This window comes from Aspergillus candidus (genome assembly GCF_002847045.1).
Source record: "Aspergillus candidus strain CBS 102.13 unplaced genomic scaffold BDW47scaffold_57, whole genome shotgun sequence".
Lineage (NCBI taxonomy): Eukaryota > Fungi > Ascomycota > Eurotiomycetes > Eurotiales > Aspergillaceae > Aspergillus > Aspergillus candidus.
Genome location: NW_020194062.1, coordinates 22,060 through 38,648, shown reverse-complemented (window position 1 = coordinate 38,648; position 16,589 = coordinate 22,060). Strand labels below are relative to the sequence as shown.

The 16,589-nt window shown below is 52.3% G+C and overlaps 4 protein-coding genes across 4 annotated transcripts; 1 reads left to right on the top strand and 3 right to left on the bottom strand.

Annotated features, from left to right (window-relative positions):
* Positions 1 to 24: 24 nt before the first annotated feature.
* BDW47DRAFT_128752 (type I polyketide synthase) lies at positions 25 to 5,390 on the bottom strand (the record flags this gene model as incomplete). Its single annotated transcript, XM_024816902.1, has 2 exons — positions 25 to 5,250; positions 5,313 to 5,390. 2 exons carry the CDS (start codon positions 5,388 to 5,390, stop codon positions 25 to 27), a joined length of 5,304 nt encoding a protein of 1,767 aa, XP_024668739.1.
* Positions 5,391 to 6,233: 843 nt separating this feature from the next.
* Positions 6,234 to 7,505, bottom strand: BDW47DRAFT_111540 (uncharacterized protein). The gene is made up of 3 exons (XM_024813975.1): positions 6,914 to 7,505; positions 6,572 to 6,847; positions 6,234 to 6,515 (listed from the first exon to the last, which is right to left on the bottom strand). Exons 1-3 carry the CDS (start codon positions 7,498 to 7,500, stop codon positions 6,386 to 6,388), a joined length of 993 nt encoding a protein of 330 aa, XP_024668738.1. The 5' UTR covers positions 7,501 to 7,505; the 3' UTR covers positions 6,234 to 6,385.
* Positions 7,506 to 9,200: 1,695 nt separating this feature from the next.
* BDW47DRAFT_134046 (cytochrome P450) lies at positions 9,201 to 11,176 on the bottom strand (the record flags this gene model as incomplete). The annotated part of the gene is made up of 4 exons (XM_024818002.1): positions 9,201 to 10,456; positions 10,512 to 10,891; positions 10,946 to 11,009; positions 11,071 to 11,176. 4 exons carry the CDS (start codon positions 11,174 to 11,176, stop codon positions 9,399 to 9,401), a joined length of 1,608 nt encoding a protein of 535 aa, XP_024668737.1. The 3' UTR covers positions 9,201 to 9,398.
* Positions 11,177 to 14,927: 3,751 nt separating this feature from the next.
* On the top strand, positions 14,928 to 15,867 carry BDW47DRAFT_134044 (peroxidase family protein; the record flags this gene model as incomplete). Its single annotated transcript, XM_024818001.1, has 4 exons — positions 14,928 to 15,051; positions 15,115 to 15,358; positions 15,420 to 15,691; positions 15,758 to 15,867. 4 exons carry the CDS (start codon positions 14,928 to 14,930, stop codon positions 15,865 to 15,867), a joined length of 750 nt encoding a protein of 249 aa, XP_024668736.1.
* Positions 15,868 to 16,589: the final 722 nt, after the last annotated feature.

Below are 16,589 nucleotides of genomic sequence, written 5' to 3'. Positions count from 1 at the left end.
CAATAAACCCTCGTAAAGGGGAACTCATTGATCTAGTTTCTGAGACAACCAACGCACTAGATGGGTGACAGTCGGCTGGTTCCAAAATAATGTCGGTGGTACAATCACCTGGAATGTCTGCTGGAGCTTCTGTCGCAGGGCCGCACCCATGACCGAGTCTAGCCCTAGATCTGCCAGAACAGTGTTCGAGTCTACGTCTTCCTCGGACGTAAAATGAAGCACACTCGCAACGCACGCTCGAGTATGTCGGTCTAGGTACGCTGTCCGGTCCGATTCTGACAACGGCAAAGTCTCCCGAGGGCGAGACAATTTGCTAGAGCTTGTCTCGACCGTAGTTACCTGGCGACGGACGGCGATGTCTGTCAGGATTGGCGTGGGAAGAGGCTCCCCTGCATCCAAAAGTCTAGTGCGGACGACCACACCGTGGTCAACTTCATGCTGCGCAAGATATAGCCAGGCAAGAAACGCCTCATAACGGGTGACGTCCGTGATACCTTTGCCGTGCAGCTCCGCCTGGACGAAATCACTATCGCTTCCCATTCCCATCCCTCGCCACGCCGTCCACTGGATGGAAATCGCATTATCTCCGAGACCGCGACGGTGAGTGGCGAGTGTGTCGAGAAAGGAGTTTGCACTGCTGTACGTGCTTTGGCCTGGGAAACCGAACAGTTGCCCGCAGGAGGAGAAACAGACAAAGAAGTCTAGGGTCTTGGGCGGGAACGCTTGATGTAGGGCTAGCGTACCATTGACCTTTGGGGCTAGGACACGGCGTAGAGCGTCTTGGCTAGTGTCAAGCACGACCTGGCTTTCCACGACGCCAGCTGCATGCACAACGCCGAGCACCGGGGGAAGCCCCAGTTGCTCCAAGGCCCCGGTGAGATGATACGCCGCATCGGGCTCACTGATGTCTAGGGGGATTGTATGCACCGCAATTCCACGTTTCTCCAAGTTGAGGATTGCCGATGTCACGGTATGTAGGTCGTGGTTCTCACACCATGCAGACCGAGGTGGCAATCCACGACGCGACACTAGGACCAGCCGTTGGGCGCCACGATCTGATAGAAACTCAGCCACCGACATTCCCAAGGCCCCAAGACCTCCTGTGATCAAGTACGTTCCCTCTGGGCGTGTCATTAGTCCACTTTGTGTATGTTTGCTTTTCGCTTCGAGACCACGAAGCCTGGCTGTTCGGGCTACCCCATCCCGGATCCGAATCACATCCGCTCCCTGGACATACCTCATCGTGGTGAGGGGGACCATGGGCTCCTCGTGGTCAATCATCCCGCCAAAGTGGTCCGGATGTTCGCTGGCAAGAATTCGACTCAGTCCGACAAGCGAGGCGTGGGCAAGTGCCGAGGCTGTTTCGCCCTCTGCGGTCTTTATGGTAAGGGCGAACACTCGCGATCGCAAGGATGCCCGAACAATGAATTGTACAAGTTGTAGAAGCTGCCAAGCAAAGTGTTCACTCGCCATAGCCACCTCACTCACAGAATGTACCTCGTCTGGTATAAATACCACGGCGGTGTCCGGGTCATCGAGCGGAAGATCAGGCCGCTTGTCTTTCAACTCATCTGGCGTTGGGACATAGAATAATCGAACATTCTTAGGGAGCATCCTGGTGCACTCCATCCGGTCAGGGCGCTGGGATACAACAACTATTTGGTGAATGGTAATGGGATTTTCCGCAAGATGGACCGGAGGCCAGGCGATCTGGTGCACAAGACGGTCTATGGTGCGCCCTGAATCCCGTGTCCCCTCAAAGCCCGAAAAACGCATACCGGATAACTTAAGCAGTACCATCCCCTGCTCACTCGCAATGTATACATGGCACGAATGTTGAAAGGCGGGATCCTTCTGCACGTAGACCCACCCTGTTTTGGCCGGAGGTCCATCCGTGAGTACATCCACTCTCGCGATGTGCGCGGGCATCCGCAGCCCCGGTTCTTTGTAAAAAAAGGTTGACCCAATCGATGTTGCCGCGTCCATGAATGGGGCCCAGGAGGATGGGGTAGACTTGTCGATACCAGGGGCAACATCAACCCGCGCAAGCATCTCCTCCGAGTTCCCATAATGCTCGAGAACGGCCCATGGAAATCCCATTGCCGAGACACCGCACCCTGCGAGATATTTGATGGTGAAATCATCATCCAACTTTTCTGCGTGGCTGATAGTCACGGGTATCCTATGGTTTACACTTTCCTCGGAAGCTTCCAACAACGTCTTCGTCCGCGCGCTGGTATGTGTCACCCAGGCCTCGCCTTCGGCCGACAGGTCCTGGGCGAGACGAGACATGAGATTCACCGCGTTTTCATCCACCACAACCTGTATTTGCCGTGGATTGTTAATCACAACCGGGGACCTGAGGTCTACCTCCTGTAGTGACCGGTGACCAGTCGCTGCAAGAAATGTATTGATCAGGCACGCCGCGGGAACGATCTCACTATCCATGACTGGGTGGCTGCCTGGAAAGGGTTTCGTATCCATATCCAGCGAGGTGGAATACACAATGACGTTTGTGCCGGCGACTGCCAATCGCCTACCAAGTAGAGTATGCGAGTTTAGGTCCTGGGCGTCTACTGGCGTGCGTGTCACTATCTCCCGCGACGTTCTTAGAAGCGGATTGTGGGTCCAGGGATATTTTGGAACCGCTCGTGTCCAAGCCCCCTTCATGAGCGCACCCCAGTTGATCGTCACCCCGCTGCAGTGCAGACGGCCGATGGCTTGAAGGAGACATCTCTCTGCGGGCTGTCCCCGACGAAGGGTGGGAATCACCGCATGCTGGCCGACGTTGCTGTACTGGATGGTGTCACTGATAGAGTGTGCTACAATGGGGTGGGTCGAGACTTCCATAAAAACTCGGTAGCCATCCTGGATGGCGGCGCGGACAGTTGAGGTCAGACGGACGGGCAGGATCAAATTCCTCACCCAGTAGTCAGCGTCACGGGGGTCTTGACCTCGGGGGTCGGCGAGGGAGGTGGAATACAGCTTGATGCCTGGTTTTGTCGGCCGAAGTTCTTGGTGAAGAGCATTGTGCACAGATCCTCGGAGTGTATGGAGCAGGGGACTGTGGAATGCAATATCCGTTCGGACGGTGAAGGTATCCACACCTTGCTCGCTGTACTCCCGACCCACACGATCAACGGCCTCCTTGGTCCCTGAGATGACGCAGGACGTTGGGGAGGAATCAATGGCTGCCACGACATCAATTCTCCCCTCGAGGGTCCGATGGACCTCCTCAAATGATCTATTGATGACCACCATACCGCCCTGTCCCATGACGCTCTGGTATAAGACGGAGCGTCTGGTGACAATCAGCATCCCTTCTTCGGCCGTCAAGGCACCAGCAACAACACTGGCCGCAATCTCACCCACCGAGTGGCCGAGTACAGCCTGGGGAAAGACACCACGCGCGTGCAAGACCGCGCTGACTCCTATCTGGATCATATACGTCAGAACCTGGACCTTGTCAGAGCTCCAATCTCCCTCTCGGAGCCACTCGGTCGGTGTCTGTCCAATCTCGCGCTTGGCCACTTCGTCCAATGGCTGCACGGCCGCTTGAAACGCACAGTCACCTATGAGTTCCTGTGCCATCCCAGTCCACTGTGCGCCATGGCCGGAGAATACCCACAACACTTGCCGGGGCGTATCCCCCAAGACCCGATCCTCCGTAACCCACGCGTGCCTCGACCCATTGCCCATACATTCAAGAGTCTGTATAGCATCCTTCAGGTCAGTTACAGTGATGGCAGCGCGAAACGCATGATGGCTCCGTCGCGTCGCTAGGGTGTGACACATGGCCGCAATGTCTAATTGACCCCTTTGTTGCATTAGCCATTGCTGCAATGACTTGGCGATGGTAGGCAGGACCCGTTTCTGTGGGGATGAGAGGAGTATCATATGTGGGCCCGGGCCGTCATCACCGCTGTCCGAGATAGAGGGTGATAGAGCCTGAAGCGGGGCCTCCTCGACAATAGCGTGAGAAACAGTTCCTCCGTATCCGTAAGAGCACACGGCTGCCCGCCGAGGGGCCTCTGTGTCCGGCCATGGTATTGGCTGGCGTACCACCTGGAGACCCGACTGGGCCCAGTCTATAGAGCTGTTCAGAACGTCGAGGTTGGTCTGCGGTGCAAATACACCCTTCTCGACCGTTAGTATGGCCTTGATAAGGCCGAGCACTCCGGCCCCAGCTTCAAGGTGCCCGATGTTGGGCTTGAGAGATCCAATATAGCACGGGCCTGTGGACTCTGATCTCTCAGCACCATAGACTGCGGCCATGGCGGTGATCTCGGCGGGATCTCCGATTTTGGTCGAGGTAGCATGCGCCTCCACGTACCTGATGGAATGGGCGTCGATATCACGGGCAGCCCGAAGCGCCGACCTGGCTACCATTTCCTGGGCCCGAGGACTGGGTGCCATTATCCCCGGTGTCTTACCGCTGTGGCCCACGGCGCTCCCTTTGACCACCGCATGGATATAATCTCCGTCTTCTATCGCCTGAGCAAGGTTCTTGAGAACCACGGCTCCCGCACCCTCTCCTCGCCCGTATCCAGCTGCACCGTCATCGAAGGACCGACAGCGCCCGTCTGCGGAGGTAACTCCAGCGACATCCAGGACTCGCGTCAAACCCGGCCCCCCTATCATGTTCACACCTCCAATGAGAGCGACCTGGCATTCGTTCTCGATGATCGCCCGCGCCCCAAGATGCAGCGCCACCAGGGAAGAGGCACACGCCGCATCAATCGCCATACTCGGGCCTATCAGTTCCAGGTGATGGGATATACGATTGGGAACGCCGCAATATGCCGTTCCAATGCCCATCCAGGCGTCAATGGCTGGTAAATCTTCCAGGACCACGCGTGAAAAGTCCGCTGAGTTCACGCCCCAGAAGACGGCGGCATTGGTGCCCTGAAGCGACTCTGCGGGAATACCTGCATCTTCTAATGCCTCCCAGAGAACCTCCAGTGACACGCGCTGCTGCGGATCCATCTGCTCGGACTCTTTGGGGGAGATTCCGAAGAATTGACAGTCGAAGCTTTCGATGTCCTCCACAAAGTAACCTCGGTTGGTGATCTGCTCGAGTACCCGGGCGTTATAAATCCCTCGTCCATGGTAAGGTGCCCAGCGTGTGGCAGGGATCTCTCCACTGGTATCTCGTCTGTCCAAGAGGCACTTCCAGAGCGCCTCCGGGCTCCGAATGCCCCCGGCCAAACGGCAACCGAGGCCCACGACGGCAACATCGGTTGATTTCTCCTGCCGACCATGTCAGTATGCTCGCTTCGCGTGAAGACCTTGGCCCCAAGAGTCGAACTTACTGATGGACTGGTTTGAGACATTTCCGTGCTCAACATGAAATCCGAGCTTCCGAAACATGAACTGGCCAGAGAGGACATGGCGGATCGAGCGGAGTCTGGATCATGACTAGGAGCGACGGGATGGTAGCGAACGCCCTGATTTTAAATAAAGACTACGCGAAGCCCTCTCCCTCGGCCGTTGGACACGCAGAGGTATGGGAAATCTCGTCCTATGGTCTCTACAGCCATTCACGGCAACCTTTCCCGTTTGCGGTCATCCGTTCTTCCCTCTTTGAATCTTCGCTCGCCAAGTATCTAACGAAATTCACGGCCCACTTACGCAGCGTCTCGATCTACCCACGGACCCACTCGAAGCATATAATAGCTGACCCCCCCTTGGCATCATCTGGCTACCAAGGGAGTTAATTGTAGGAGACGCAAAATTCACGGCGTCGTTTGTATCCAGTGCTTCCCTGCTTTCGCATCTAAAATAGACTATTTTTGACGAGAGGGTGGATGTCAGCTGTCTGTATACACAACGCAAGGAGTCGGTCGACAGGACTGTAAGGGTCGGGTGTAAGGGTCGGAACAGGGCGTTTGACTGGCCTTGGCAAGACCCAAACATGATCAAAATCTTATTACAGGAAGTAAAGTAAAGGAAGTGCGAAATAGTGCGAGCCATTAGTCTGTTTACCTCGCCATATTGGAAGAAGTCAACCGGATTCCGGCGTGCGTAGTTCGGGTGGGTACAATAAGTGATACATCATCACCAGTCAATCCAAGAAGCGATATATCATGCCTTGTGCAAGGATTGTCCAGACCACGATGTCACTCTGATCTACGCTGGCTAGCCAGCGATGCGGAATCTAATCTTACATCCACATGAACAGAACTCAACGAAATGGCGAAGCCCGGCCATTGGTTTTTTATTCACTAGAAATAGGCGGCTGCATGGCCAAATATTATTGGGAGGACCCACTCGAGACCATCACATTAGTGATCTCCATCAGCCCTAGACCCACCGGCCTGCCCCACATCACACAAGGTCTCAAATCATTGCTGCACTCCCCTTCCAGCAGATCGTGGGCTCCTGTCTAAGGGCCAACGCCAGCATTATCAGAGATGCCAGGGACAACCCGTTCTAACTTGGCGAGGAGCTCCCCCCAGATCTTTCGCTGCGCCTGCCCACCCTCTTCACTCTTGACAAATTCCGACAAGGCCCCCCTACCGCTGTAAGCCCACCGATCATGGATGACAGACACAATATTGGATTCACTCACTCGTCAATCTGACAATCGTTGAGGTATTGGCCATGTCCCTCCAGCCCGAGGCTCGCGGCATGTACCAGCGTCCGGGCTCCCTCCTCCGCCGTCCGCGCCAGAAGTAGCTTCATCACATACAGCTGCCATCCCCAGATCCCAGTAACCTCCTTGACGAGACCAGTTGCGCAATATCCCGGCGTGAGAGCATTGATCACAACACGGGGATTGTGGCCGGCTGTCTGCGCGCTCAGTTCGCGCATACTCAGGAGTACCAGCAATTTGGAAACGTAGTATCTGTCAAGCGATCGTTCCATCAGCTCACACGTCCCCGTACAATCAAGTGGGAGGGAGCGTGGTTACCGGTCATTGGGGCCAGCTGAGGTTTCGGCGCGTAGCGTGGCAAATGTATTAGGGGTCTTCCATTGGGGCACCGTAGACATGACATGACGGTCTGAGGAGACAATGCAAAGTCTAGGTATCCGTCCTGAGGCACCGGCTGAGCGGCGCAGGACGGGTAGGAGGAGCAATGCGAGCAGCAGGGTGCTGACCACATTGACGGTGATTGTACTCTCGTCCTCTTCTGCCAGGTAGTACTCTTGGGCAATTTTTCCCGCGTTGAGCAGCACCACGTCCACCCGGGGAAGGGCCGCCACGGCCTCTGCGAAGGTCTGGACGGATGCATACCTCTCCATGTCAAGATCAAAGACTTGCACCCGGTCGCCTCGGCCGGTGGATTGCTCCAAATCCTCGACGAATGCTTCGCCTGGTGACGATCTCCGAACACCTAGGATAATATGGGATGCATTCAGAGTGAGGAAGTGGCGGGCGGCTTCCAGCCCCAGACCCGTGTTGCCGCCGGTGACTACGATGGTCTGTCCAGAAAAGTCATGGGAAGGGATCGGCAGCCCGACGAACAATTGCGAGTATAGGAACGAAGGCACTGACATTTTTCATCAGCGATAACCTGCCTAAGCTAGAGGGGGAAGTGGTGTTGGTGAGATCACGGTGGCCTGCTGAGTGACAAAGAAGACAAGATGACTCTAATGAAACCGTGTCTCGCCACAAGTACAGCCTCTGAGTGTTACCGATGATCCGGGTATTGGCGTGGATCAGGACAGGGGATCCACAGGTGACTTCTACTGTCTTCGTACTATACAGGGTTCGGCGATCGAATCCGAGCTGGGGGCCCACCCATGACCATTAACCCCACACGTTGAGGGTAGCCTTGGCGAGAGTAATTGGTGGCTAGTGGGAAACCAGATATGGTCGCGCCCTTCCCTCTGGGCAGGCTGGGCAATAGCAGCGCGAGCATTGCTTTCTTCTTACTGTACAAACCATATTCTATCAACCGAATCTCCAAAGTCCGGTGGTCTCACCACCATTTCCGGCTACGGAATGATCAGTACGCCATATGTATCAGTCGAGAAACATCCCGTATCGTGCCTTGGAGAAGCGATTTGTATTTTCCGCTGGATTCTTTCAACTACTACCAAGCGAAGGGATCTTTGCTGATACACAGAAGCTAGGGGATCACGGCGGATGCGTTCTAGAGTCGTCGCGGCCACAAGACAATGGTCCTTCTAGAGCAACCTTTCCTTCGACCGATACTAACGTGATATGCCCGAGTGGGCCTGCGGTAGCAGTGGGGGATATGCAGTACTATCAAGCAAGCGGATATTTGGTTGCATATCAAGTCTAGGCCCAATGTATCTATTGCTCATGTAAGGGAACCTTACGCAGTCTCACTTTTCAATAGAGAGATTAAGACCTACCCAACACTTGGTGCTTCCATTTTTCAAACCACTTTTCTAGGAGACGCATATGGTTATCCGCAATGAGAAATATTGAAGCCACCATATACTATGGCAATATGCCACCGCTCGACGGTGCCCAACCCTCCCTATAGTTAAGCAGATATCATTTATTGCCTGTAGATGGCGGAACCTTGCAGTGTCCGGAGAAAACTATATCCAGCGGCTTTCGTTGGGTGGCCCTGTTTACCAATATATCTCAAGAGACAAGGGACTGTCTGACCACTGGCTCATGTCGATCGACAAATACGGTCCCATCAACCTCGATCTCGATCTCGATCAAATGGAGAAATATTTGCAGTTGACAGGATGGCAAACCTTGTTCAAAAGTAAGGGGTGGCTATCGTTGAAGTGGGCATATGACCTATCATCCCTTTTAGACCCTTTCCCTTGGTCTCCGCTGTGTATTCAGGGCGAGACGTATATCAACGGGGTTCGTTTGCGGTCCAGACACTGCGAAGAATATTTTGAAAGACACTTCGCAGTAGCACTGGCGACCAACCCTTACAGGGCTTCCGGCACCTGGACCCAAGTTGGTGGTATGGCGAATATTAGCAGCGCCTTAGGCGAAATTAACAGGCATAGGATTCAAGACTGGCCATGAATGACCTACGGTTTGATCCACTGTCTACAGGGGTAATTGCCATCGCGATATCTGTTCTAACTCCTATCCTCGAACAATCCCTCCGTGCCGCCTGGTCACTTTTCACTCTCTGTACACCTTGAAGAAAAATATATTGATTTCATAGTGGATACAGAAGACGGTGTGAGTCATGACTTTTGTGTACATAGTGATGAATATATAGGGGCCGTGGCAATATATCTCAGTGAGCTACAGCTTGCTCTGCGGAGACCACCTGTGGTACCAGATAGAGATATCCGCGAGTGTTGACTGTGTCGCACCGCTAAATCCGCGCTATATACTATAATCTACGAACCATTGGGAGTGGTGAGGGGCGGAATTGCTGTAGCCGCCCCACCTACGCGATCTGCCCCGAGGCGAGAAAAACACAGCCCTATATCGCAGCAGATGATCAGGGAATATCGTAACCACTGAAGACTCGTTCCGCCCCTGTAAGCTCCCCCTCTATTGTCTGCCAACGCTGCATGGAGCGCGGCCGGATATCCACCTGGAATGATTTCGCACAGCGAAGGAACCCATCCGTATATCCCTCCGCCGGGTCAATGACGATCGGAATGGGACGCCCGTCGGGACCTCGCTGGGGTGCAATGTCAAAGGCCCACAAGATCTTGGCCAGGGCGATGAAGAACCCCCGCTCTGCCAAATGGATGCCGGGACACAGGCGACGACCGGACCCGTAGCCGTAGTGGTCCCGCTTCTCGTAGTCGGCCGAGGCGGCGTACACGGTGGCGAGCGCGGTGCGACCGGCATAGCGGCTGGGATCGAACTCGTCAGGGTCTTCATATCGGGCAGGATCATGATGAAGTCCCCACACATTGAGGATGATAGACGAGCCGGCAGGGATAGTCTGCCCGTCGACGGTCGTGTGGGATTTTCGGGAGGCGTGTGGGAAGGCCGTCGGCAGGACGGGTCGCCAGCGCATGGTCTCCTTCATCACCATCGCAACATAAGGCAGGCGGGGGTAATCCGCCCAGGTAGGGGAACGGTCCTTCCCAATGAAGGTATCGATCTCCGCCTGGGCCGTGTGCTGTGCCGTCGGGTATCGGGCCATGGCCTGAATGAAGACGATGAGCATCGTTGACAACGTGTCCGAGCCTCCTTCGAGTAGATTGCCCACCATGAGCTCGATCTCGCGGCGTGTGAGACGGAGCTTTTCCTGCTTGTCCAGAATGGAGTCCAGATAACTGGTGACGGCTTGGGGCCTCCCATGCTGTCGCCGCCTCATGACCTGGTCGACGAGCGGGCGGTAAACAGCGTTCATCGTTCGGGCGACATTCTGCGCCCGCGATCGCCAATGACGAACAAACCGCTCAGGAAGCCACCGGAGGCTAGGAAATACATCAAGCAGGGTGGTGGCACCCGGCTCAAAGATTTCAGACAGGCCGTCCAAGACTTCGTATAGACGGCGCATATGAATGGCATCTGGAGTCGGCGTGCGGATTCCTGTCACTGCACCACAGTTACCGCTGTGCAATGAGGACTTCAAGAGCCGGTTGCTTCCTACCTAGACACATCATAACACTGTTGGAAAAGCGCTTGCAGTGACGCATAAAGTCCTCGGGGTGAATGCTCAGGTCGCGAAGGAGCTGGACCGCCTCGGCGTCTTGCAGCTGGACATGGTCATGCTCACACGCGCGCTCGTTGAAGTACCCATGGTACAGGCGGCGTCCCCGTCGCCAGCGCGGGTCCGTGTCTAGGAACATCAGGTGGTCGCCGTGCATTATATGGTGGTCCGCGATATAGAACCGGGGTCGGTCGCTAAAAATGGCGGACTGCTTATCGATTAGTTCCCGGACGAGCGCCGGAGAACTGAGCACAACGGCCGTCCGCGATCCCAGCTTAAGGGAGAAGATAGGGCCGTATTTAGCTGCCCATTGTGTGAATCTGAACTTGGTCAGCTTTGGCTGTAGGTTTGGCTGGGTCATTATTATTAGTCACTTGAGATGCGCGCCAGTTGTGGGCAGCTGGTGCAAATTGCCAATGATTGGAAGACATGGTGGTCCTGTAGACTGTCAGGCAGGGTGGAAGCATAGCCAAATGGAGAAAGTGGTCAGGAAACTGACCGGGGGGGAGATTGGCGCTGCGGAGTCCAGGAATGAAGCTGGAGCCCAGTGCCACAAGAACCGAGAGCACCAGTAGGGCTCCAAATATCACAATGATGTCAGCCATGGCTGGTAATGCTTATAACCTGATCTGCGAATGTCTTGATGGTTCTTTCCCAGTTATTTATATCATGCGCCTGCCTCTAATCCAAGGTAACCAAGTTTTGCTGGTGACAAAATGGTATCATGTCTTGTTGGCTGTCATTTTGCCTCTATCCCTTACATTTATCCTGATGTAGACTATCACCTACTATAATTAAATCAATACCTAGATGGTACGTAGAGAACTGACTCTTTGGTCAGCATACCTCAATATGATCTAGCTTCCGAGTCGACTTCTCATCCATTTGCATTATGAAGGTTTACCCTGTCTTCCTTCGCCTCTTTTCCGCTCTTCTCCACTCTTTTCAGTCCGTTTTTGATTATGCTTCCTGGTCCTGGATCATGATATTCCAGTTGTAATTAAGATGGCCGGCTAAGTCCCTGAGATTATATTTTGTATGATTGTCGACTCACCGCGCTGCAAAACCAAGATCGCGAATGGCGTTCTGTAAAGCCCGCCTGTATTCTAGACCTGCTCACTGGTCCGGCTTCCTTGCCTTGAGTACTCCGTGCGGATTGTTGAAATGCAGAATTCAGAACCCCCTCTCTAATTGCTTTGATTGACCACTTAGATTGATTAGGTGGCCCAGGAGACGTGCGAAAATTTTTACAGGTAGTCCGAACCTTTGCTAGGACGAACAGCCTCCTTCCGCATCCTTATTACGCACACGGTTGGGTGTATACAATCCGCTAGTTTTGTTGTATGTTGGGAATATCAGCCTGATTAAGATGCCGTTCGGCTTCGTAGTGTGGTCGTTGACATTATGCACCTTGGCTCCACCAATAGAAAAAGTCAAATTTGGGCGCAGTCCACAGGCTCAACTATCCAATTGGCAGGGTTACAGAATCCACCAAGGGTGGATATTAATCTTGGCGGTTCTTGCGCCCACGGATGGATGATCGTCCTTGCTTGGCACCACAACTACCTGATTAGGAGATAATGTGCATGTCTGGTTACTCTACAGCGCATTACAGCGGACACTATAGACACCTGGTCTATACTGATATCTCCGTGAGATTTACCCTGTATATCAACCCCCAGATATTGTTTTCTACATCCGTGATGTTAAAAGTGGAAGTTGTTTGATACAAGTATCCAGGTGATAGGTAGAATGCAAATATATATATTATGAGTATGTATTTTATCTTGACCATTTGACCAAAAACATTTATTAGTGAGTGGTACGGTCTTGATCCGATAGTATACTGACAACTTTCCTACCAAGTAACTGCAGTAGTATAACTAAATCATTACGCCAAATAGACAGGACTGGGTGGCTGATGTCTCAATAGTTAACCACGGGCTCTCTGAGCCCTACGGCGAATAGAAATCTTAATGTCACCGTGCCTATTGTCAATCCATGCTACCAGGTCGTTGACTACAACAGTGAGCACCGCGAGGTGATCACAGCGCAGTGAATAAATTCTTTGTTTTTAGAGAAATCCCGCATGTGGCCTAGGTCCGTCGCCGGTTAACACCATCAATACCACGCATGGGAAACTTGTTGCCGAGCGAACCAACTTCACCGAAGAAATCAACAGCAGGTTAGTGATCGAGGATACTAGACTTGACATGCAGGAAGGTAGGGCTCCTGGGGGAGTCTCTGGGATGAGCATTATTGTTGCTTACCAAGGATGATTAGATCTATAATAGAAACACAATATTTGATCCAATATGCTGTTTATCTATTGAGAGATATTGAGAGATTGTGGATGCAGTGATAACGAAAATTGAGAGTGTTGAAAATGTGATCTACATGGAAACAATCTGGCCAGACAGCAGGAAGAAATACACCGAATGGTAAGACCTTTCAATATGACCCTATTTACTACATTCTGAAACTTGGGGACATAGCCCAGGGCAGTGAAGTCACAGCAAATTGTCTAGCGAGAATCTAGGAGAGGGGAGACTGAGGTCAAACTAATGTGTTTTGGCTACTTTTCTGCGTAGGGTCATTTGAACGAGTGACTAGAGAAAGCTTGCTCCATCCAACAATTGTGATATCTGGGTGATAGCTCAAGGTAATAGCTGAACCGGTCAGCCGAGTTCTCCCAAGCTAATAGTCCATGTACACTTAACAAATGCGTCAGATCCATATTCGTTAGACACCATCGACAACATCTATGTAGCCGATGTGCGTTGGCATCAGTAGATTAAGAGCACGAAGCCGAAATGTATTTGTAGCTGCTAGCCCTACATTAACCCTACAGAGTTAATCAACAAGTCTATTCCCCCTCTGTTTCTAGTTTATAGAGATGTCTCGCATCCGACCATCTCTTATAGCGGTAAGTATATGTAATAGCGCGATTGCCTAGGGGGAAGGGAGTATTATTTCCGTCGGTGCTGGACGAGGGCATAGGCCCTCTGATTCATTAATAAAAAGGCCCCTTGTCCAAGACTCGTTTCCCCCCCAAGAGCCCTACTAACTAGCCCTGTCTGTTTGATAGTGGGGTTATGTTTCGGATTGTCAAGTGCCGTCGGGAGTGTGCTATCGAGTCCCGAAACAATCAGGCACCCCGCAGTCTTCCTGACCTCGGCTGTTGCAAGCCGTTATGAACACGGCAGATACAGTCAAATGGTGGGTCAACAAAAAGATCGAGGATGCATATATATTTGTATGATGAAATGACGGGAATTTGATACTCCCATCGTAGGTCAATAGCTGCCTGTATAATCATATGCCGGAGATGGGGACTTTTAAGACTAACTCCTCTGTCAGTACATCAGGTCCGTGTCATATGACCTAATAATAACAAGATAATCAACATATCTGACAAAAATACGGTTAGGATGTGCTCTGACCATCAATGTTCTTACAATATAACTCTGTTCATTGGTAGTTTCGTAGCGGCTTGATGGCGGGGCGGGGTGGATCCAATAATCCTGCTCGACTTTTCCACCGTGGGAGGATCAAAAGAGTTGAGCGGGGAAGGGAAAGGGTAGCCAGGGCGCCTGCCACTCTCCTTGAATCTCACCCGCCTCCACAGCACGCCCATCGTCTATTGATTCAAATTCGAATATGAATCCTTTAATTTCGGCAATGATGGAATCGTGAAGGTATCCCCGCGATTGATTAAACCCACAAATCAATTTTCCGTACCATATTATGACGTATTACAGCGGTTACCTTGATGACGGAGACCTATTGGTAGTGCTGGGGGCGTGTTTATGATACGAAGTGCTTGATCTGCCTTGCTGGACTTCTTCAAAATGCCGAACTGAAGCTATAGTTTGAAATATTCCATCCTGGTGATAATTCGAATACTGTGCAGTAGTCCATGCACCACTACCACTCTTTAGAAACGGAGGGAATACCGCTGCTACCCCTCAAACGCACGCCTACCCATGTATCAAATATCACTGGATTGATCGCTCTGTGTTATGCATCATGTCGCTCCGGCAGTAGGTTGGCCTCGGCTGCTCGCTTAGCGAATCCCGATGTTATACTTTCAGGGCTGAATACCAGGCACCTAAGCCTCGGTGTCTAGAGCTTCATTATCCAGTATGAAGATATCGGCAGCCGATTCAAAATTGACGTTTCAAGATCAAGATGGTAGAGGTCTCTGGCATAACACAGTCAGGATTAGTCCCGAGGGTGTTGAATGATGAAAAAGATAAATTGAAGCGCCCCCAGCTCAGGTCGACTCTCCATCCATCGTGCTGTTAACAATCCGTTTGGCAAACTTGCAGCTACACGAAGAAGCTACCCCAAAATATGAAGACGTCAATTCTGTTGGGAGCTGTTGGCCTCGTGGCCTCGGCGGTGGCGTTTCCACAGTACTTGGAACGTCGCCAGGCCTGGGAACCTCAGGAGTGGATAGTCCCCGGGCCTGGAGACTGTAAGTTGATACACAACAGAGGAGGGAAATGATGATTTTCTCGCTGACAGGTGATAAATGCAGCTCGCGGACCCTGTCCAGGCTTGAACACTCTGGCAAACCATGGATACCTTCCTCGAAATGGTAAAGGGATCACCTTGGACATCCTTAAAGATGGCATGCTCGACGGGTTCAACATCGAGCATGCCGACGCGGTGATTCTATTCTCTCAAGCAATCAGGACTAGTCCAGATTTCCCTGGGGCGAAAAGTTTTGACCTTGCCGATCTTGGCCGCCATGGTATCTTGGAGCATGATATTAGTCTTAGGTGCACCTTACTGGCAGTGACTTGACCTTTATGCTCTTGCTAACACTTGGCCATTGAACAGCCGCTCTGACGAGTATTTCGCTGACCCAAACCCTTTCAATGAAACTGTTTGGGCTGAGACAGCTTCGTACTTTACCACACCAATGATCACTGTGGACCAGCTTGCCAAAGCCCGCATGGCCCGGCTCGCGACGTCGAAGAAGGCAAATCCCGAGCATGATCTATCTCAGCTCGCCGACGGTTTCAGCTGGGGTGAATGTGCCTCGTTCTTTGAGATTATGGCAGATGGAACTACTGGCACTGTGGACAAGAGGTTCATCGACTACTGGTTCCGTAAGTCTACCCCCTGCGGAAATGGGGTTGTCTATTCCATCAATACTAATGACTCTATCCTGGTAGGGAATGAACGCATGCCAACTGAGATTGGCTGGCAGCGACGTAACGTCACGATGCGGTCATCTGAACGTATAAAGTACACTCTGAAGCTTATGAAGTCTGCCGGCGTCTAAGGTCAAGACACGGAAGTGGATGCCCACCGTCGCTCACTGTTTCAGTGGTCCCAGGCCTCCCGGTTGTGAGAACGCAAGGTGTGTTCCGAACCTTTGAACAGCCTTTACGCACCAGTGAAGGATTGGCTGAAATCATACGGACCTGAGCTACCCAGGGTATGGGCATCTGGTACTCTAGTAACTTGTTTATATATTTGTCATGTAATCTGGATTTTCTTGGACAAACTAGTGGACGGAATCAATGGTGTCTGGCGGACCTGGCCCGAGTAAAGCAAATTAGCTTCGATTCCCGCACGTTACAAGGCTCAACAGCCTGGAAGAGGACCACAGATACTTTCGGCTCAGCTGCTGTAAAAAGCCCCGGACCCTACCTAAAGCGAAGATGCCATAACATCCTGATTAATTAGTGGTCCCGTATTTTTGGCCCTTTTAGATGGCCTGGATGTGACCTAGTAACCAGGCATCCCCCGCGGGTGTCCAATACGTTCCTGCCATTTCAACCCTCGGCTCATCGTCACTGCAAATTTAATGGCACGATGAGGTCTCTGAACTCTTTTACAGTGGTTAACAAGGAGCCCCTAGAGTCTATAAGCTAGTCGAACCGGGCCACTTGGATGGATTAGACAAAACTGCATCAAAAAATTCACAACTTCACTGCCAACAAAGTTTTTCTTTTTGTCATTTCTGACCGTCCCATAATAATTACGTCAAATCAAGTCACT